General features: G+C 41.5%; 1 protein-coding gene across 12 annotated transcripts in view; it reads right to left on the bottom strand.

The window, feature by feature from the left end:
* nfic (nuclear factor I/C) overlaps positions 1-21,854 on the bottom strand; it is a 149,795-nt gene that overhangs the window by 95,961 nt on the left and 31,980 nt on the right. For all 12 annotated transcript variants that reach the window (XM_083554986.1, XM_083554988.1, XM_083554989.1 and 9 more), the window contains exon 2: positions 6,340-6,871. In XM_083554986.1, the coding sequence (XP_083411112.1) occupies positions 6,340-6,871 (532 nt within the window). The remainder of the gene's footprint in view (positions 1-6,339; positions 6,872-21,854) is intronic.

The following is a 21,854-nucleotide window of genomic DNA, read 5'->3' as shown; positions in this document are numbered from 1 at the left end:
ATAAAATGAAATGATACGGAATAATTGAATAATAAGAAGCTTTATACTTGTCACATGTACAGCAGAGTCAAATTCTTTCTTCGGATGTCTCAGTGATGTTTGGAAGCTGCGGGAAGAACAAATGGTCAGCCATGATAAGTGTCCCAAGAGCACTGACGGTTAAGGGTCCTGCTCAAGGGGTCTAAGAATGGCAGCTTGACAAAACAGGGGCTTGATCCCCCAACCTTCTGATCAGCAACCTTAACCACTGAGCTACCACTTCTTTTAAGGGTGTCCATAGAAACACTAAGTGGTCTCCGAATAAAGCAGTACAGTAGGATGTCAGGATGAATCCGGTGGATTCGGAGAGAAGAAAAGGACGGGACCACTAGTCACTAATGGAGGTCCAGTGAAAAAACCTGTTCACCAAAACCTGTTCCAGCATGACAATGCCCCTGTGCATAAAACCCGCTCATAAAGATATGATTTCCATAATTTAGAGTGGAAGATCTTCGGCTACAGAGTTCCAACCCTATTGAACACCTTTGGGATGAATTTTTCATGCTGACTGCACCCCAGGTCTTCTCACCTCACCTACATCAGTACCTGACTTTACTAACATTCTGAAGGCTGAATGAATCTCCAGGAATCTCCCAAGAATCTAATGTAACATCTTCCCTGAAAATGTGGAACAGGAAGCTCAAATGTTACGCTCAAATCTTATGATCAGGTGTCTTCAAACGTTTGTCTATTGGGGAGAAATTGGGAAAAATCGAAACGCTGTGCCTTTAAATGTAGCGCCGAAGGAACATCTCCCTCTACTGGAGGCAGGTGAGCCGCTGAACTTGACCTGAGCTGACCCTCGTCCTCCCACCCCTCCCAAATTTCCGCTGCCGGAGCACTGGAGCGCATTCCTGCCTCGCTGTGTTTACCGTGTGTGTGTGTGTGTGTGTGTGTGTGTGTGTGTGTGTGTGCAGGAACGCCCTGCTCTGACTTACAGTGTATGTGAACTGACCGTAGAGATATGTGTTTTTATTTTTTTCCTTTTGTCCCTCCTTGCACACCATAGAGAGAAGGAGGGACAAGAGAAGGAAGGAAGAGGAAGGACGAATCCTGCAGGACGAGTGCAGGCTCTCTATCGCTCCAGCCTGGTGTCGCTCTTTAGTCAAACCACCATGCCATTTGTTTTGACATGTCTTCATGCCAGATTGATTCCAGTGATTGAGAAATTTAGCAGGAAAGAGGGGGGAGCAAGAGAAAAGGAGAGAGGGAGAGAGAGAGAGAGAGAGAGAGAGAGAGAGAGAGAGAGAGAGAGAGAGAGAGAGAGAGAGAGAGGAAATTGAGGCAGATTATAATCCTGTTGAAAGAAAAGACACACTGTGCTGTGACACAACAGATAATGATTATGTATTGGTGATTGAAGGCAGTGTGTGTGTGTGTGTGTGTGTGTGTGTGTGTGTGTGTGTGTGTGTGTGTGTGTGTGTGAGTAAGTGTGTGTGTGTGTGTGTGTGTGTGTGTGTGTGTGTGTGTGTGTGTGTGTGTGTGTGTGTGTGTTATTGGAGCCAACGGTCCATGTGGATTCGGGGTGAAAGGGTAAAAGGGAGAGCAGCGTGGGTAACGCTTCATTAGCAACATTCCAAAAAAAAAACAGAGACAAGACAAGACTGAACCACAACACAAAGAGAAAAGAGAAAAAGAGTGAGAGCAATGGGCACTGAGAGAATAAGAGCGAAAAAGAGAACGAGAATATGGACACAGAGAGAAAGAAAGAATAAAAAAAGGACACAGAGAGAGAGAGAGAGAGAGAGAGAGAGAGAGATTTAAATGGCATATTTGCCCCAGACAGCATGGGTAATTCGTTACAGAACTCCACAGTGTACATTTTATTCGTTTCTCTTCACGTCTGCGGCTCATGTTCTTCTGCAGGTAATGGGACAAAAATAAATGTGTCTCGTCACGTCCCCGAAATGGAAAACTGACTGACTGTTACAAAAAAGCACCGGCACTGGAGACTCCTTCTGTGTTTCTTTGGAAAAAAAAAACATGTTCGAGTCTCTGCGAATGAACCGTTGCTATGGAAACGATAATAATAACACAAATCGAGACATTACGACCAATCAGAATCGAGAATGGTACATTGTGCGACGGAAAAGTCCTGCATGGAAGGAATGAATGCACTGCAGCTTTAAGAATGAATGCTGAATGCTGGGATATATCTCTCTCCCCCTCTCTCTCTCTCTCCCACTCTTTCTATCTCTCTCTCTCCAGCTCCTTATCTTTCATTTTACAGCCAAGGCTTTGTAGGCCACTCGGATGGTCAGGTGACTCTCGGGCCGCCTCTCTGACCCAGACAAGTGCGTCTGAAGGTCGAGAGGGTGAAAAGGAGGGAAGGAGGGAGGTTTCTTTCTCTCTCTCTCTCTTTTTTTTTCTCTCAGGCCTTTCCCTCTCTTTCTCTTAGAGACCTTCTCTCAACCGCTCCTGTGACGCTTCTTACAGATGTGTGTGTGTCTAGTGTAATAATTCGGCTCCTGGTGTCCCATCTGATTTATGTGTACTCTTTCAAACACACACACACACACACACACACACACACACACACACTTTTATGCGCTCAGGAGTGCACTTTTGGAGGCCGTGGTGTGTTTTGTTGCGTCGGATTTCCTTACACAGTACAGGGAGTTTTACTGAAGCCGGCATAGAGGAGAAAAAAAAATACGGATTCAGAGATGAAAAACTGCGATTCATCAGTGGGGGGAATTCAACAAACACGCTCACTTACCACACTGTGAGTCACTCCTGCCACACACACACACACACACACACACACACACACACACACCTCATCATTCTGAAACGCAGACCACTCTGGAGCATCGACTTCTTGCTACTTCTGCACTCGTGCATGCAAACTGCAGCTGCACAAGCCGTCGCTCGTTCACTACGTAACATCGTGCATACATATTCTTTCCAAAACAACTGGCCAGATGTGCACATCCCGACAGTTTGCACGACACATCCACATAATGGAGCACACGTTTAATGTGGAGGAACAGAAATCAAACTCGCTGCCTTTCTGAACGCTAGGAATGCGTTTACATTTATGGCATTTGGTAGAAATACACTTATCCAAATCAACTAACAATTATCTTTCTTTTTTAACACAACTAAGTGTTTATGAGTTAAAACCCTTGCTCAAGGGTCCAACAGCGACAACCTGGGTGGCATTTGAAAATAATCGACAACGGTCCTTCTACCGGTCCTTTTTTTTTGGGTCAAGAGAAAAAAGATGCCACAGAAAATAACACTAAGTTACACTAGCTAAGCAATAATAGTAACATTGCCGTGGCAACAAATGTGTGCGCAACGACGTAATTGCGTACGTAGTGTTGCGTTGGTACTATTGGAAAAAGCTGCTCATCTGGAAAACCGATCCACACCGATTAGCGGCTGAAGGATCAGCGCTCTCTATTATACTATAATTAAAATAACGTTTCGTGTTTACAACATATCAATAAAAAGATTTATAACACAAAATTATTCAAAATAAATGAAAAGAAAGATGCTTTATATCTGTCACATGGACATTACAGCAAAATTCTTTCTTAGCGTATCCCAGCGATGTTAGGAAACAGGGGTCAGAGCGCAGGGAAGCCATGATACAGCGCCCCTAGAGCACAGAGGGTTAAGCTGCCAAGAGTGGCACCATGGCGATATCGGGGATTGAACCCGCAACCTTCTGATCAGAAACCCAGAGCCTTATTACTGAGCTACCACTTTCGCTATATTAAGATAAAATATCACAAATGGAAAAACTTATAATAATATATAATAAACATAATATAATAATAATAATAATAATAAGCTGGTTATTAGCTGAACACAGAATATTTTTTATAAATATACACTATTTACACAAAAGTATTGGGACACCTGACTTTTCCACTATATGTCCAGCCCCCAAACTGTTTCCACAAACTTCGAGGCGCACAATTGTATAGGACGTTTTTGAATGTGCATAAAATTTTTTGCCTTTACTTGAACTAGGAGACCCAGACCTGCGTCAACATTACAATGCAAACCCTGTGTACACAGCCAGCTCCATAAAGATATACTTTACGCATGGGTTGGAGCGAAAGATCTCCTGCTGTGGAGCTCCAACTCAAAGATGGATTTCTCACGCTGACTGCACCCCCAGGTTTCCTCACCTCACCTACATCAGTATCTGAGTTGTGGCTGAATGAATCTCCACAAATCTCCACAGAAAATCTAGATCATCTAGTCTTCTCAGCAGAGTGGAGGTTTTTATAACAGCAAATGTAGAGTAAATGTGAAATGGGATTTTAAAAAAGGACAAACCAAATCTTATGGTCAGGTGTCCAAATCTTTGTCTGTACAGTGTATCATCCAGTCCTATTTGTTACTGAGTACAAATTGCTGCTGAGTACAAATAATGTTTATTCTTTAAACCCGTATTTCTTAGATCTTCTGTATTTTCCTCGCTTCTGAAGTTAAACCTGAAGATCTGCCCTTTTTTGGAAGCATTTTAGACGTGGCTAATTAGTGCTGATTAACATCCCTCGCTCTATCTCTCGCAACGTCTCCTGTTCGGGGAAAGAGATGACTCAGGCTGGTTTTTTTTTTTTTTTTTTTTCTCAGAAGGGTATCCTCCGTGATTTGCACCAAAGGTGCACAACTGTCACCTTGCAGCTATTCAGGGCAAAAGGTATGCTGTACAGAGCTTTCTTTGTACTGTAATTTTGCTGTTTTTTTATATCCCTTATTGTAAACCTTTCCTAAAATACAGGAAAAATGTGTATTTTAAACTTAGAACTAAATAAATGCAGCATTTCCAACATTCTCTGTAAAGCTGCAGCAAAGTTCAGCTAAATTACACTATAATAAAATTTTGCGTTCATTCAAACTCAAAAAAACCCAAACCTATTCCAGCATGGTGATGCCCCTGTGCACAAACTGAAGATCTGGTTTACATGCTTTGGAGAGGAAGATCTGCTGCTATAGAGCTCTGATCTCATCCCTACTGAACACCTTTGGGATGAATTATAAAACTGACTGCACCCCAGACCTCCCTTGTGGTTAATGAACACAAATGTCCTTTCTGAAACCTTCTTTCTCCACAGTTTGTATGGGTACCATGTCCTTCACTATGCAATGTGTTATTGCAGTTGTTATTGTTATTGCAATTGTCTTAAAAAATTTTTGCTTGTCTTGTCATAAAGAGCACCGGCAGAGAATGAAGACTTTATTGTATGCTTTGTGGGAGCCGTGCTCGACTTCGCATGTATGCCGCCTCCGGGAATATCATTTGTAAACACCACTGCGTGTTCTTCGTCTCTTGTGTGAATGTATGATATATGCCGCACAGTAATTTATGTATACAGTACTCTACTGTATTACCATTGTTTTTCATTTAATAATTAACAATTATATTTTTATTAATAAATTTCATTCGTTATCCACAAGAGACCGGGAAAATCAGCGAAACAAATGACTAATGTGGGAAATGCAATTCGTTTCCACCTTTGGCGACAACATAGCGACACAAATTGCATAGTATTATTTGTTGGTCAATGTTGGAGATTTTGGTCTCAATCCAGTTCCATAAGACAGAGGAACCCCACCTCTTTTTAACCAATTCTTCCTCGTGCTCTTAAACATGACTTTTTGAGTGTTCACTCATCTTGTTTAATTTTGCCGTGCCTATTGTTAAATCTCACAAGCTCACAAACTCATGCAACTCAGGGTCAAAATCCTTGACACTGGGCAAACGAGGTACTAAGGTGCAAGTCCTAGAAACAAGAGTAGCAAGACACTACGGTGCACCTTGGGGTACAATTACTTAAAACTGGGGTAAAAAGAGACTAAAATGCACCTCAAGGTAAAAAACATTGACACTGAGCAAATGCGGTTCTAAGGTAAATGTCCTAGAAACTGAGATAACGCAGTACTATGGTGCATCTTAAGGTACAAGTTCTCAAAATTGGGGTAAAATAGGCTATAATTGCACCTCAGGGTAACTGGGATAACAAGGTACTAAGGTGCACTTCGGGGTAACTGCAAACTGTATTACATTGCTAGTGTGTGTGTCTGAGTAGGGGGTTTGTGCTCTATTAAGTTGGACACAGTAGAGGAAAAAAGTTAAAAACGTTCAGCCTCTGATTCTGTAGCATAATTTTCAAGTGGTAAAAGTTGTAAAGATTGCCAAACTGAACAAGACGATATGATAAATATGTAACGGTATCCACAGTATAGCAAAATCCATAATATGGCACGTTCATACAGTTCTATACAGTATATCGCCCACCCCTGTTAGAGGTATACCATGCAAGCATGCAAACTCACCTCTCTCCTGCACAAAGTAGGCCAGGTAGAGATCCAGCTCCTTGACTGAGACGCTGATGTGGTGCGGCTGGACACACAAGATGTGGTTGGAGCACTGCGGACCCTTCACCAGGCGCTCACCGTCCGTGCTTTCCAAAGGAATCCCCTTGAACAGGATCACCATGACCAGGTCAAGTCTCCACACCTTGTCGGCTTGCCTCAGGCAGTCGATCCTTCTCATCTTGCCCTTCTGGTCAGGGTTGGAGAGCACGCAGCAGGGTGCCTTCTTTCCTGTGATGGAAAGAACAAAGTCCTCGCGGCACTCGGGCCGGATGTCCTTGCGCAGCTTGGCAAGCAGGCGTGACGCCCACTTCTGCTTGACCTCAGGCTTTTCGCCCAGCAGCTCATCCTTGACGGCGCGCTCCTCGTCTTTGGTCATGCGCTTCTCATGCTTTTTGAAGTACTTGCGTTTGCGCGCCTGAAGGTTGAACCAGGTGTAGGCAAAGGCTCGGACATGCGGCAGGAGCGCCTCAATGAACGGATGGAACTCATCCTGTAGGGGAAAAGGAAGACAGGAAATGAGTTTAGGACTTAAAATTTAGATTCATTAAATAAGTCCATAAACTTTCAAACAAGAGATACTGAGGAGCATCTCAGGGTACCAATCCTTAAGATTGTGCAAATGAGGTAATAAAGTGCATCAAAAGATACACATCCTTTAAGCTGGGGTAAAAAAAGGGTCTAAGGTGCACCTCAGGGTACTAATGAGGTACTAAGGTTCAATACCTAGAGACCAGAGTAACAAGGTACTACAGTGCACCTCAGGGTACAAATCCCTAAAATTGTGGTAAAAAGGGTCTAAAGTGCACCTCAGGGTAAAGATCCTTGAGACTGGGGTAAAAGGAGTCTAAAGTGCACCTCAAGGTGAAAATTCTTGAAACTGGGGTAACAAGTTACTACAGTGCAGCTCATGGTACAAATCTTTTAAACTGGGTTAAATCGAGACTAAAGTACACCTTAGGGTAAAAATCCTTGAGACAGGGTTAAAAATATACTAAGGTGCACCTAAGGGTACAAATCTTTGAGACTGGGGTAGAGGGTACACCATGGGGGAGGGCAGTATCCTCAAGTGTAAAGTTTATGTAATAGACTTAAAAAAAAACTAATTGAATACAGTGATATGTAATTATAAAAGTTCTTCACTTCTTCACAGGTGAATGGCAATTAGAAAAGACTTGAACTAGCCTCCTTCCTCCCACCTTTCCCCATCGCTTGTGATATATTTCAAACGTATTTTTGTTCGGTCGCACGGCAAGTTCCTGAAATATTTCCCTCCATTTATATTCCGCCAAATCGGAGCAAAAAAAAATAATAAAACGGTGTTTTCCAGTAAAAAAAAAAAAACATTCCAGCCCGCAGCAGTTCATTGTCGTAGCATAACCACAGCCAGGCCTCATTTATCCAATTAGCTTTTGTTGACTATTTTCCGTCTTAGCGGTGAGTTTCGACAACAATACACATGTGTACGCCTTCGAGGCTGTTCGCCGACCGCAGGTCCTCCTCTGTTTAGAGCAGCAGCATTACGTTTGGCTTTGCTAATCGCTTCCATACTTTGTGCAGTTGCATCGCTAAATGCCAGCAACGATGCTAGCTGTGGCGGTGGTGGTGTGCCAGTAAAAAAAAACAACAACAAGGAAAAAAAGAAAGAAAGAAAGCGCTGACTAAACATGTATGTAGAGCCGTTAGAAAACAAGCATCATATGCATCTGAAACTGTTTGCGTGTGTATAAGTGTATGTGTGTATAAATGTGTGTGTGTGTACATACATAGTCATAGCGAGAGCCATGATGTCTTAAAAAAATTTTCCGTGTATTAGTAATCTGTTTGCATAGAAGTTGAAATTGAGGTCATAATCAGTCACGATGATCGATTATACGACACGGCGACCCGAGATCTACAGTGTTACCCTCTGCATTCCGTCCGGGACGACGATGCCTACGGAGGAGCAGGAAAATAAAGTGCGTCTTATTTCCGAAGCAGCGTAAATGATGTAGAGGACAAAATAGAAATAAGCACTGGAGGCGGTTCAGAGTGTATTAATACGAGTGCTATATAATAAATAACAGCAGTAATATATTATATTAATGGCAAAATGAATAAAAAATCCATTTGATATATATTAAGTGTTAATATGAGTTGCTATATCCTTCCTGGCAGCTCAAACTGATCCAGACATTTGTCCTCTGACCTTTGTCTCATCAACAAGGGGAGCAAAAAACAACTATCTACCGATTTTCTGTCTCAGCCATATTCCATAGTGAGCAGCATCCGAACATGACGGGACACGACCTCAACTATTACTCATCAGAAACTGTAGGAAAAAACTGTTCTTTCAGTGTGCTGCATTTTCCCATCAAATAAAGACATCACTTTAATTCTCAATCCTTAGATTTTTATATTTCATGCCCTGCCTCTGTCCTGCCGGTTTCCCGGCTTAGATCTGTTCGTGTCTCATCCTGCGTATGTTCTGCTTGGTCAACATCCTGCCTCTATCCTTCTAATGTCCCCTCTGTCCTGCCCATATCCTGCTTATGTCCTGCATCTGTCTTGCTCATGTCCTACCTTTTAATACCCTTGCTCATGTTCTGCCTCTGTGTCCTGGCCCTGCCCCATCCGACTTGTGCCCTGCCTCCGTCCAGATCATGTCCTGCTTATGCCCAGCCTCTGTCCTGCTACTGGTCCTGCCTCTGTCCTGGTCATGCCCTGAATCTGTCCCACTCATACTCTGCCTCTGTCCCGCTTATACTCTGCCTCTGTCCTGCTTGTGTTCTGCCTCTGTCCCACTCATACTCTGCCTCTGTCCCGCTCATACTCTGCCTCTGTCCTGCTTGTGTTCTGCCTCTGTCCCGCTCATACTCTGCCTCTGTCCTGCTCGTGTCCTGCCTCTGTCCGGCTCATACACTGCCTCTGTCCTGCTCGTGTCCTGCCTCTGTCCCGCTCATACTCTGCCTCTGCCTCTGTTCTCACCTGTTTAATTTGATAAAAATCAGAACAGCAATAAAATGACGTGTAGTTGCAATGTTTCTCATCAGAAACTTTTCAGCAAGTGACAAATCACACATCGACTAACAGTTTATCTGCTTTCGTCTGTGAGTTTAAACAGCACAGATAATTGCCGCTTTCCTTCAATAAACATTCAAAGCACACAAACAGTTTTCCCAAATTGATAATGAATAAAAATCTAATATCAGCACGTTCCAAGTCTGGATTTCAAACGCTACTGATGACAACGGCAACGTTTTAAAACCAGAACAGACATGAGAGAGATTGAGAGAGAGAGAGAGAGAGAAAGAAAGAAAGAAAGAAAGAAAGAAAGAAAGAAAGAAAGAAAGAAAGAAAGAAAGAAAGAAAGAAAGAAAGAAAGAAAGAAAGAAAGAAAGAAAGAAAGAAAGAAAGAAAGAAAGAAAGAAAGAAAGAGGGGGAACTGAGTCAGTGTAAAGTAAGAGACAGAGAGAGAGAAAAAGCAAAAGGCAAAAAAAGAGACAGAATACAGTTAAATGAGTGTATATACTGAATATGACTATTAAAAAGCACAGATCCCATGCAATCAGTTGTTCATCTCCCATAAGCACCAACACTAAACTATTCCAGTCGCACAAACTCTCTTCTTCTGAAAACACAACGCAACACTACACAACATCCCCATCCAGGGGGGAACTCGCTCTTAACTGGGTCCTGTACCAACAGCACCCAACCAAACCCAACCTGACTCTCCCAACCCCACAGTGAAGCAACATATAACACACCCAACACCACAGATTGCCTCTATGCCGTCGATACACCTCATTCTCACACGTCATTCTAGAGGAAAACATGCGCATTCTGATATTTGCCAATAAACTCCGCAAGTTCTGAAGAAGCCTGTTTCACCTCGTCCTCATGGCAGACAGAGCCAAAGGCTCTTGAAACCTCTTCAAGAAAAATCTTACTTGGAAGAGGTTTCTCAACCAGTGCTAAGAGAAGTGGTAGCTCAGTGGAAACATGTTGGACTTCTCCCAGGAAGGTCATGGGTTCAAATCCGAGCATCACCAAGCTGTCAATTGCTTAGTTTTATTATTGAGATAACTGTCAGTTTATTTGGCAAATGCCGGAAACACCAGTCCACACCAACCTCTACTAAGTAATACAGAAAGAAATGCCCTGGATAAACCTGCTGGACATCAGTGGGGTCCCTGCACTCTATTTTGAGATCTGTGGCTCCACACCATCTATCAGAAAACAAGACCACCAACAGGGTGACTTTTATTCGGGTAGTGCAAACATTAATGGTCCACTCAGCTTTGGGGTTTTCAGGTGCTGTAATGTTCCTGGGGTTTGAAACACATTAACGTCAGTACTAGTTTGAGAAACAGTGCATCATATGGAAATCTCCAACCAGCAGCACTGCTGTTTTTAAAAACCGACACTGACAAATGACGGACAATGAACATAATAGTGATGGATCATTCATGAGTCTTTAATGTGACTCAGAAGAACAAGTCTCAAAGAGTGATTCGTTCATTGTCTGCTGGACATGCAGACAATCTTGTGTACAGGAAACAGAATTGAGTAGTTCATCTGGTCCGAGGCCTTAGTTCTTTTGTCACATGACTCCCAAAGATGCTATGCAGTTAATATGCAGTTATGCATATATATTATTTGAATTACAGTCAATGTTGATGTATGCAGACGTGTTGGGGATCTGCTAATTGAAAATATAACATTTTATTATATTCTTTCATTAATAGAACGAAATGAACTAAAAGATTTATCCATTTTGATGAACAAGATTTAAAGAACCAAGTCACTAAAATGATCCGATCTTCCCATCACTAGAACATACACTATATTGTCAAAATTTTGCAAACACCTAGTCATAAGTATGGTTTGTGATTTTTGAGCATTCCACATTTAGTCCTAATTTGCTCTTAGAATTCCCTCCACTATTCTGGGAATATTTAGGTGTGCTGATGTAGGTGAGGTCAGTGTTTCTATTCATCCCAAAGGTGTTCAGTAGGGTTAAGATCAGAGCTGAATAGCAATCCACATAGATCAAGATCTACATAGATATAGGCTTTGTGCACAGGGGCATTGTCATGTTGGAGCAGCTTTGGGTTTCCAAGTTCATGTGAATGTAAAAGTTTGTTACACCGCATCCAAAGACGTCCTATACAATTGTTTGCCTCCAGCATTGCGGTAACAGTTTGAAAAACAACCCCATATATGGCAGGAAAGGTCAGGTGTCCGCAAACTTTTGGCAATATAGTGTAATGTGCAAAGGTAAAATGAAACATCTCCAATTAGGACAGAATTAGGATTAATTAGGACAGAAAATAATTGACAGACAGGAATGTATTTCTCGCGTTACCCATTTTTAAAGATCGCGTAACCAATAAGTGAACTCGTCGTACTGTACCAATAGCATAACCACTACTGCATACTCAGAGATATTTTCCAAAACAGAAAACCATCAAGATTTATTCAAGTGAGTCAGATTCACTTACAATGAACGAACCCTGGCAGGTCCTCACAGTAAGACCAAAACTTATTGTAAAATATGAGGTCGTTTTTATGTCCCGCGATTTGGACTGTATTACATGTAGTAGGAGTTCAAAGCAATCAGTATATGTGTAAATAGATTGAGAGGCCCGGTCCTGGGCTTCACACGGTATTTTCCAGGATTGCAGTCTGTAATCAGGGCTGGAGGATTACATGTAGTATAAGAGTGATACAGTTGCTATATAAACTTTCCAAAGTTTGAGTGAAAAAAAATTAAAAGAGAAAAAGTAAGAGACCTTAAAGGGAGGTTTGATAAGGAGAGTTGGACTGCCAGAGAGACTGATGGAAAGCAGGGATCCGGTCTGAGACAATAGGCAAAAAAAAGAAAATGTGAATGGATAAGATGAAGTCTGCGGCGATTAAAGCTCTGAGATCATCATGCAAAGCGCTGATCTCGGCTAGCATAACGCTAGCACTCAAGGAAAGAGTGTCTTCTTGGTCTTTATTGACCTGTTTGCCTTTTCCTTTTGACAGATTAAAAGCGATTGAAATCCCAAAACAGTTTGATAAACAAATTCTGTCAGAAGCCAACAAAAGCACTGAGGTTTTTAAGACAAAACTGCAACCCCGGGTTATTTTACCCTAAAAACAACTGTTGTAGTCGAGCATGCTCAGAGAAGCCCAGGGATGAGTTACAGTCTCGAAGTGCTTCATTTTGCCAGAGGGCCAGAGAGAAATCAAAGCTCCTAAAATGGAGCGCAGGTTTACAGACAGGCCCGAGTCCCAGCAGATGGCCAAGTGTGTACGTCCTCAACGTCTGAATAGAACTGCTCTCATTACACCAGCTTCAGCACAGGCAAGCCTATCTAACACTACTCTAGTGAAAATAAACATTCATTAGGGTTTCCTCCACCTAGCAGCCTCAAATGATACAGCTGGGACCACTCAAAGTTTTGCCAAGGCACGAGATAAACCTTGATGCTGAAGAGAGAAAATAGCCAAAAATTAAATAATTTGGACGAGTTTGACTCTAGAGTTACAGCGCTATTAAAGTGGAGTCTGCAAGATGGTGGAATAAGTACAGTACCGGGTCTACCAAATATCTGACTTCGTAAAGTGCTAGAATTAGAAATGGCTTGGAATTTGCCAAACCTTGGGTTTGCAGAGCTACTGGAGTTAGCCAAGTGCACACTGTGCGAGTTTGGCCACGTTTTGTAGGCAAATTTTTAAATCCTAAAGAATTCCTATAATCCTGAGCCAAAATCTGTATTTTTTTCATGAAATTCTGGTGGTGTTCAAAGATTTCACTTTTTCCTGCAGTGCGACTTCTCAAAAACCCAACTGGAGCGCCAAAGTTGATGACGCGATCAGAACGACAACTACAAACCACCCCAGAGAAAAAAAAGGTCAAAACGTCAGAAAAGCAAGAAGAGAAACGTATCTAGTTTATGGAGGGGAAAACGAGTGTTTGTATGACGCTTTTATTATCATGGCGTGCAATTAACAAAATGAACCCTGCAGATTGTTTTTGTTTGCTGCTTGGAAATCTGGGTTTGGCAGGACACTGGAGGGAACTGGATAAAACAAAGCTAGAAAATTTTGTGATGTTGGACTTCGATTATCCTGCAGTGTATATAGAAAGTTGTCCATTTACTACACAGAAAGTGTCAAGGGATTGCCTTTTAGAAGGACCTGAATTTACTTGGAGCACTTACACATGAACCTTGCACTACCATTGGATCAGTAGAGGAGATCTAGGAGAAGGAGAACGGTACTGAAATGACAGCCACTTGGAGGTGCTCAATTTAAAATAGCTTGTACTGGAGTTGGCAGAATATTGACTTTAGAAGGTCCCGAATTTATCACACTGGTGTACGCAGTATAGAAGATCCTGAACTCGTTACCACACTGGAGTTGGCAGGATCCTGGATTTAGAAGGTCTTGAATTTATCATTACACTGGACTTGGCAAGAGTGCTGGATTTTTCAGAAGGTCCTACTTCTGTGATTTACAGCCACGCTGAAATGTAAGCAGTGTTCTACAGGCAGCGGAATTCTCCAAGTGCTGGAGCTAGAAAGGTAATTTTTTCAAATTGCAGGACCCCTCCCTTCCTCGCAATACTCTGTCTTGTTCCATTATTCTTGGTTGTTTTCCTAAGAGCCCCCTCCTTGTAATCCCCCCCCCTCGTACCCGGCCAACAGTCACCTCTGCTCCACTCTCGCTTCTGTACAACTTCCATCTGTGCAAACCCAAATTTTACAAGCATCTGAGGACAGCCGCACAAACCTCAGTCGTTTTTTTCTTACTTTCCCTTTTTTCTCTTTCAATTAACCTTTCCACCACCCTTCATTCCTCAACTTCTTAAATCAGCTCTGTCCCTTGATTGCCCTTTCAGAAGATTTAGGAGATTCCGGAAGATCAGGTTGAGAAAGTGATTGTTTAAACTTGAGGTAAACCTGGTGAGAATATTTTTTTCCCCAAAAAAACCTTCTCTTGGTCCCCGGGCTCTCTCATTCCCTTTCTTTCTTTTTGTATTAGGCCTGGCCATACTCCAGAGGAACACTTTGCTTCCCCTATGGTCTTTTTGAGGCCAGACGGTAAAGGTGAGGTGTGCTGAGGATACACTGAGGTGATGGATGGGCTCAAAAGGGGGATAATAACTCAAGGGGTTCCCTAAGCCCTAAGGCTATACCTATACCAAATTTGCATTCTGAGGGCTTGAACAATGTGCGGACTTCAACTGCTAGTCCTGGGATTATCTGATAAAAAAGGGGGAAAAGGTTTGGGACAAGATGTCATCAACATGTTGATGAGTTGCAGAGTTGAATGATTTGTGAGACTGAGTTTGTAAATCTTCCATCAATTTTAGGAAGCTGGGGTCAGCCATGATAAAGCCCCCCTGGAGCACAAAGGCTTAAGGGCCTTGCTCAAGGGGCTAAGAGTGGCAGCTTGGTGATACCATGGCTTGAACTTCCGACCTGTAACCCAGAGCCTTAACCACTGAGCTACAATATAGCTACCATCTATTCTCCTAAAGACACACTAGTATCAAGAAACCAAAAGGTCATTTCTCCTCTAAGGATCAAGCTCCTCGGACATTTAAAAAAAGGAAATTATCAAAGAAAAGAGATACCATAGAATACAAAATAGTATTTCATGGTGAAAGCACCTCCTTTTAGCCAATGCAAAACCTTCATATCTCTCAGACTGTGTTGCAAACGTTCAATGAAGAACAGTGATTAATTATGTTCCATAAAATGAGCTAGAATACTACCCACATAATGCCTTCCAAACCTTCACAACCCCTACATCTGTTTCTCTATCAATGTGAAGATCTCTCCGTATTACCTTAGCCGTGGAACATCTAAAGAGACAAAGCATTTGAAGAAGGTTGCTTCTCAAAACTATGCATTCATTAAGGAATAAAATGCTCCAGGATGTGAAGTTAGAGATAAATAATCAATTACTGGATGGTGTGATGAAGTGGAGTTACTGTTACCACAACAGTAATGTTATCAATTTTATTTTCCTTTTACTACACATTCTTGGGAAGTGGTAGCTCAGTGTTTAGGGCGCTGGTTTACTGATTGGAATGTCGGGTGGTTCAAGCCCCAGTATCACCAAGCTGCCACTCCTGGGCCCTTGAGCAAGCCATCTCTGCTCCAAGGGGATCATTGCTGATCCTGCGCTATGACCCAAGCTTCCTAATGAAGCTCTTTATTGGACATTTTAAAAAGCACCTTTTCCAAAGTGTTCAAAGCTCTTTTAAACAACGCTTTCGGACCAACTGTAGAATTTGTAAATTTGTGCAATAATGCCATGGAACAACTCGAATGCAAGTTAGTAACTGCTACTGTGGGGAGGTGGTAGCTCAGTTGTTAAGGCATTGGACTTTAGATCAGAAGGTCACAAGTTCAAATTCTAAGCACCACCAATCTGCCACTTTTGGGCCCTTGAGCAAGGCCCTTAACCCTCAACTGCTAAGTTGTAAGTTGCTCTGACGTCTGTAAAATGCCGTAACTCCTATGCAATTGTTCCCTGACCCTCACTGATACTGGAGACTCCTTATAAAAGTTCTTGTTACTAGAGACGTAAATAATCTGGACAACCATGTAGACCTAATATTTGTACTCTAAAGCAGTGGTCCCCAATCCCTGAGACTTTTGATGCATGTCAAGATTCCTCGGTCACATGTCTTACCTACATCCACTACCTTCTTAAAGGGGCTGCTCCAGCCGCTAACACATAATACATTACCGCTAAATTCAAACCCCCAAGCTGGCAAAAAAAAAACCCACAGTGGATTCACGTTTATTATTAGATTAGGAAAACACCCGTTTTTATGGCGGTCGTATAATTTAATTATGTTGTATTTATCTGCCACACCTTAAAAGCCGGTCCGTGAAAATATTGTCCGACATTAAACCGGTCCATGGCGCAAAAAAGGTTGAGGACCGCTGTTCTAAAGAGATTGATGATGAGGATAACAGGTCAGTTGATTTAGGTTATTAGCTGCCGTTTCCCCTACCAGAAGGCTGGATGCCCCCACACACTTGAAGAACTGAAATCTGGGCCTATAATCTTGTTAGAGAACACACATAATAACTCATACACAGTAAGACATATTCATGGATTTACACACACCCAACGAAAGCCTGGACATGGCAGCTTGTTAGTTCATACACGCATAGCCACTTACACACTCATTATAGACACACACACACACACACACCAGAAGGGAGCGGTAGACCGTCCCAGCCGCGGTGGCGCAGTAATCGAATCAGTTTGTTATTGGAGCGATAGAAATGTGTTTTTTTATTCAGGCCCGTTGCCAGGATACCGTTTTTTATTATGGCTAACACAGAGAATTGCAATTTCTTTTTTTCGTTCACATGGATCCCTTTCAGAACATAAACACTCGTGCGGTGTGTGAGTGTGTATGTGTTTGTGCGGAAATGTCTTGGGGGTTGACTAGTGGTTTTGTAGGGTAACTGAAGACTGTAGTCACCCACACACACACACACACACACACACACACAGTGTTGCTACGGAAACCAGTCAGTGGCCAGTACATGTCACACCCGAAGCTTTTCCCTGGCGGTCGTACCGATTGAAAAAAAGAATTCCCTTCAGAAACTCGTCAGGAAAATCTTACTTCAGCTCCGAAAAATTCGCCAGTTTTTTTTTTCTTTCCCAAGCCACATCATTACCAATCAAATAGCTCTACAGCTATTTTTTTATTTATTTTAAAAGTAGCAAGTTTTAACCGTCCCGTCTAAGTACCACAAAAAAACTTTTTTGACGACGCTATTGTTTCGCTTTTTTTTGCCGACTAGAACTTATCCAGAGCGACTTACAATTATGTCATTCATACAACTGAGCAGTTGAGGTTCAGGGACTTGCTCAAGTGCCAACAGCTTAGCAATGGTGTGATTTGAACTCATAACCTTCTAACCGGAAGTCCAAAATCTTAACCCCTGAGCTACACCTTTCCCCTGTTGCTAAAGTTGTATGGCTAATGTTGCTAGGATTTAACTAGTTTGTGCAAAAACCACTAGGTGAGTCGTTTCAGTATCTCACTCGGACTTGCTCTTGTGGTTCCTGACATATCAAATGCTCGGAAAAAGGGTACCAGCCTGTATCATGTAGCCTAGCCGGACCCTTTATCTTAGGTAAATGGAAATGTGAACATAGTGCACCTTCAAAGATTTAAGCAAATACATTTACTGTTTGGAGATCTGGCAGGAGGTGGGGCTTAAAGTCAAATGACTTGAATGAACATATACTAATTGGACAAAAGTATTGGGACACCTGACATTTCCAGCTATATATGAGGTTCTTTGACAAACTGTTACCTCAAGGTTCGGAGGCTCACAACTGTATAGAATGTCTTTGGATGTGCTAGCATAAAATCTTCCCTCGATTAGAAGTAGGAGACCCAAACCTGTTCCAACATGACAACTCTGTGCACAAAGACAGCTCCATAAATATGTTAGAATGGAAGATCTCCAGCTATAAAGCTATAAACCCTATTGGGATAAAACATTTTTTTACCAGGCCTCCTCATCTCACATACAGTACACCAGAACCTGACTTTACTAACTGGCTGAATCTCAATAAGCACAATCCAAAATCTAGTGGAACATCTTCCCAAAAGAGTTGAGGCTATTATAAAAGAAATGTGAAATGGGATGTTCAAAAAAAGAACATGTTCAAAAAAAGAAGTGTCCACAAACCTTTAGTCCATATAATGAAGTTACAATAAACAAAACACTTTTTTTTCAGTGTCAATCCATATTCAGATTCAACATTTCAAAATAAGACTCTGGAATCTGGAAAAGTGCCGGCGGATTCGATCGCTGTCGTTTTTAACCACAGATTCTTCGAGCTACAATTGAATTTCAATTCAAATCAATAAAAGACATCAAATTCCAATCTTCAAAACTTCGAAAAACTGCGCTTCAGAAACTACACAGGTTCAAATCAAAATAAAACATTTGTAAAAATGTAAAAATATTCGGAATTGTCCCGACAAATGGCAGTTTCTCCAGCGTGCTAACTCCGCCCACAATCAGACCCCGCCCACATCACTAGCCATGAAAAAGTCAGGAAGTTCAGCATAACTCCCGCTGTCTGCACACGTACAGACACGTCTCCCAATTAGCACTAATTCGAGGTGGAGCTCATCACTGATCAACCGGATTCGATAGAGTTTTCCATTTAAGTCTTCAAACGAGCAAAAAGAGAAAAGTTCCACTGTCACCGCAGGAGGAAGTCGAGAGATAAGATATACCTTTATTCGTCCCACAGTGGGGAAATTTCTCGAATAAAAAAAAAAATGAAGTAAGAGAAGATCACAAGATCTAGGAACATAGGATCAGAGGTGTGAGGGATTATGGGTATGTGATTCTTATCAATGTCCAAAAATATTGATCAAAAATATAGAAAAAACTATAATACTAATTTATATAATAGTTATATATAATAATTATAGCATTTTTTAAAATTATTATTACCAAAAAAAAAAAAATTTAACAAAGAGGTATGACATTTGTCTCTGTGTGTGTGTGTGTGTGTGTGTGTGTGTGTGTGTGTGTGTGTGTGTGTGTGTGTGTGTGTGTGTGAGCCGTACTATTTTCACGAAAATGAACACAAGTCTTTCCGATTGCAATCTAATCGTGTCAAAGGTGACGTTCTGTTGACTTCCAACAGTGAGTCATACAACTCATACAATTCTCTCTCTCTCTCTCTTTCTCCCTCTCTCTCTCTCTCTTCTCTAGCCCCCTTCCCCCTCCTCCCACCACCTCTGCACAAGCTGAGTCAGCCCTCGCCATTACAATAGAAAGAGAGAGAGAGAGAGAGAGAGAGAGAGAGAGAGAGAGAGAGAGAGAGAGAGAAGGGTGGGGGAAGGTATTAAGAAGCGAATACTGCAGTAGAAGGCTTTGCTCTCGTTTGCTTTGCTCATTTTCTCCACTTCCTGCCTCGTTTTTTTTTTTTTTTTCTTCCCCCTGACCATATGGAAATCACAGGATATGAATTCCTGCATCTCAGGGCTGCGTGTATTTTGGCTTTGGTACTCACTTCTGCAACTGCGACTTAACGGCCTCAGGTTTGGCGTTGATTTGAACATTACGGTTGAGTCACTGATGCATAGAAATAACAGCTTTTGGAAAAAAGGCCAGTGACCCTGGTTCTGGACCTTAAAAAAAAAAGTTCACACACAGCAGCTTTAAACTATGACAGCGTTTTAGTGGCACCTTAAAAAAGGTCAATCTTACTGTAGATTACGAGATTAAAGTCATAGCACTACAAGAAGTTTGAAGGATATCGATGGTTACATCTGCGTGCTATTCGAGAAGATCTTCTTTCTCAAGAGATGGCGAGATCAAAGAAATCAACCCTGAAGGATTTCAACACCGACGCATAGTGCGGCGACTTTATTCTCGTAATCTTTTTATTTGATTGTATTTTTTAAGATGGCACCAAAACGCCGACCTATTAAACTGTTGCTTCTTTTTAAAAAAAATAATTTAATTGGTTACTGAGAAAACAAATCGTAAACTCGCGAAAACCGACTCCATAGCGACCAAACATATTAACCGGCACCTTCTGACCAATCAGAATCGTAAATTCAGCAAGGCAGAAAGATTCTCATCTTACACGTCTCATTTATATTTACGGCATTTGGCAGACGCTGTTATTCAGAGTGACTCAGGTTTATAGGCCTTGCTCGAGGGCCCAGCTTTGGTGGTGCTGGGATTTGAACTTGTGACCTTCCTATCCAGAGTCCAAAGCCTTAACCAGTGAGAAACTACAAGCAGCAATGGGTAGAAACTGAAATGAAGTGGATATACGCTCTGGAAATATACTATATGGAGAAATGTATTGGGACACCTGACTTTTCCAGCCATATGTGGTTCTTCTGTAAATTGTCCTATTCCAAATGTAGTCCCCATTTGCTGTTATAATGACCTCCACTCTTCTGGGAAGATGTTAGATTGTGCTTGTGAAGATTGGAGATTGCGGAGGCCTGGGTCTGCATTGTCATGCTGGAACAGGTTTGGGTCTTCAAGTTGAAGTGAATCTATAGCTTTATGGTAACGGTTTGGAGAAGAGCCTCATATACAGTAGCTGCCCCAACATGTATACATATATTTGTGTACATCCGCAAATTGGTTTTTCAAGCGATTCTCAGGTCGTTTCTAATCTCCGTATTGAAAACGTGAGCTGGTGGACCGGCCCGAGGCGACGCTGGCAGCGAACGCCGCGACTCCGGAAATCATTCTTCATCAACGTCGAACTGAATAATGATGCGCTGTCAGCCGACGACCGCTACTAATTATGACGAGGGCTGCGTTCCCATGCCAGCTGAATGCACCTGTCCCATTAGCATATGAAATAACGCTATTAACTAAAAAACAGCAACACAGAGAAGGTTTGTTTACTGAAGATTAGAAAACGAGGACGGCTCGGCATAATTAAACCGCTCTCCGCGTGGAGGACAATTAGCGCTGCACACCGCCTTGTCTTCGAGTGGCTCAGAGACAATCGTGAGACGTCTGGTGGGAAACTGGTAACGTGGGAAACGTAGCGCTGGCACAAGAATGCTTCGAATTGACCTTAAGTCTGACCTTGAGGTAAATTATTGAGGAAATGATAGTTGCATTAAATACTGGGAAGAAAAATCGTGCCAATTTTACAGAAATTAATCTGAGCTTTATAATGGGGAGGAAATTGCATTTATTTTTTACATTTACAGCATTTACTTACAATTATACCATTTACACAACTGACCAGGTTACGGTTAAGGGCCTTGCACAAGGGCCCAGCCGTGGCAGCAATGGTGCTGGGATTTGAGCTCACAACCTTCTGACGAGACGTATCTGAGAATGTCACTGAGCTATCACTTTCCAATTTCGGACAGGAAGAGATAAAATTATAAGGTGCAAGACTACAAGATGGATTTGCATTTATTTGTTGTCTGATTTTCAAGATTCTTTTATTTAATGATTGTTTTTAATTGAATATTTTATATTTTTCAAATTTTTTTATAGATTTTACAGTGATTATTTGAATGTATTTTATTTGATATGGAATAGAATAATAAAATAAATAAAATGCTTTTAAATAAAGTACTGTATGTTTTATAAAAAATGAAATACAGAATACAAACAATATTTAAAGAAATCTTAAGAATTGAGCAAAAAATCTTTTCAAATCCAAAATTTTTTTCAGGTTAATATCCTAGGGAAAAAATTATATATATAAATTATTACTTTTTTCAACTGTAGATATTAATTTATTAAATTGTATTGATTAAAATGTATTAATTTTTTTAATTTAAAAATTTTGAAGCTATGAAGTAATATATATATATATATTTTTTTTTTAATCCAAATTATTTGTTAATCGCCGAGCAGATTTTTCCTTGACTTTATCGCAGAACCTCACCCGAATAACAACAACAAAAACAAATCCTGGAATTTCAACGTTTTTGA

This window comes from Silurus aristotelis, assembly GCF_946808225.1.
Source record: "Silurus aristotelis genome assembly, chromosome: 11".
Classification (NCBI taxonomy): Eukaryota; Metazoa; Chordata; class Actinopteri; order Siluriformes; family Siluridae; genus Silurus; species Silurus aristotelis.
This window is presented reverse-complemented; position numbering and strand designations above follow the sequence as displayed.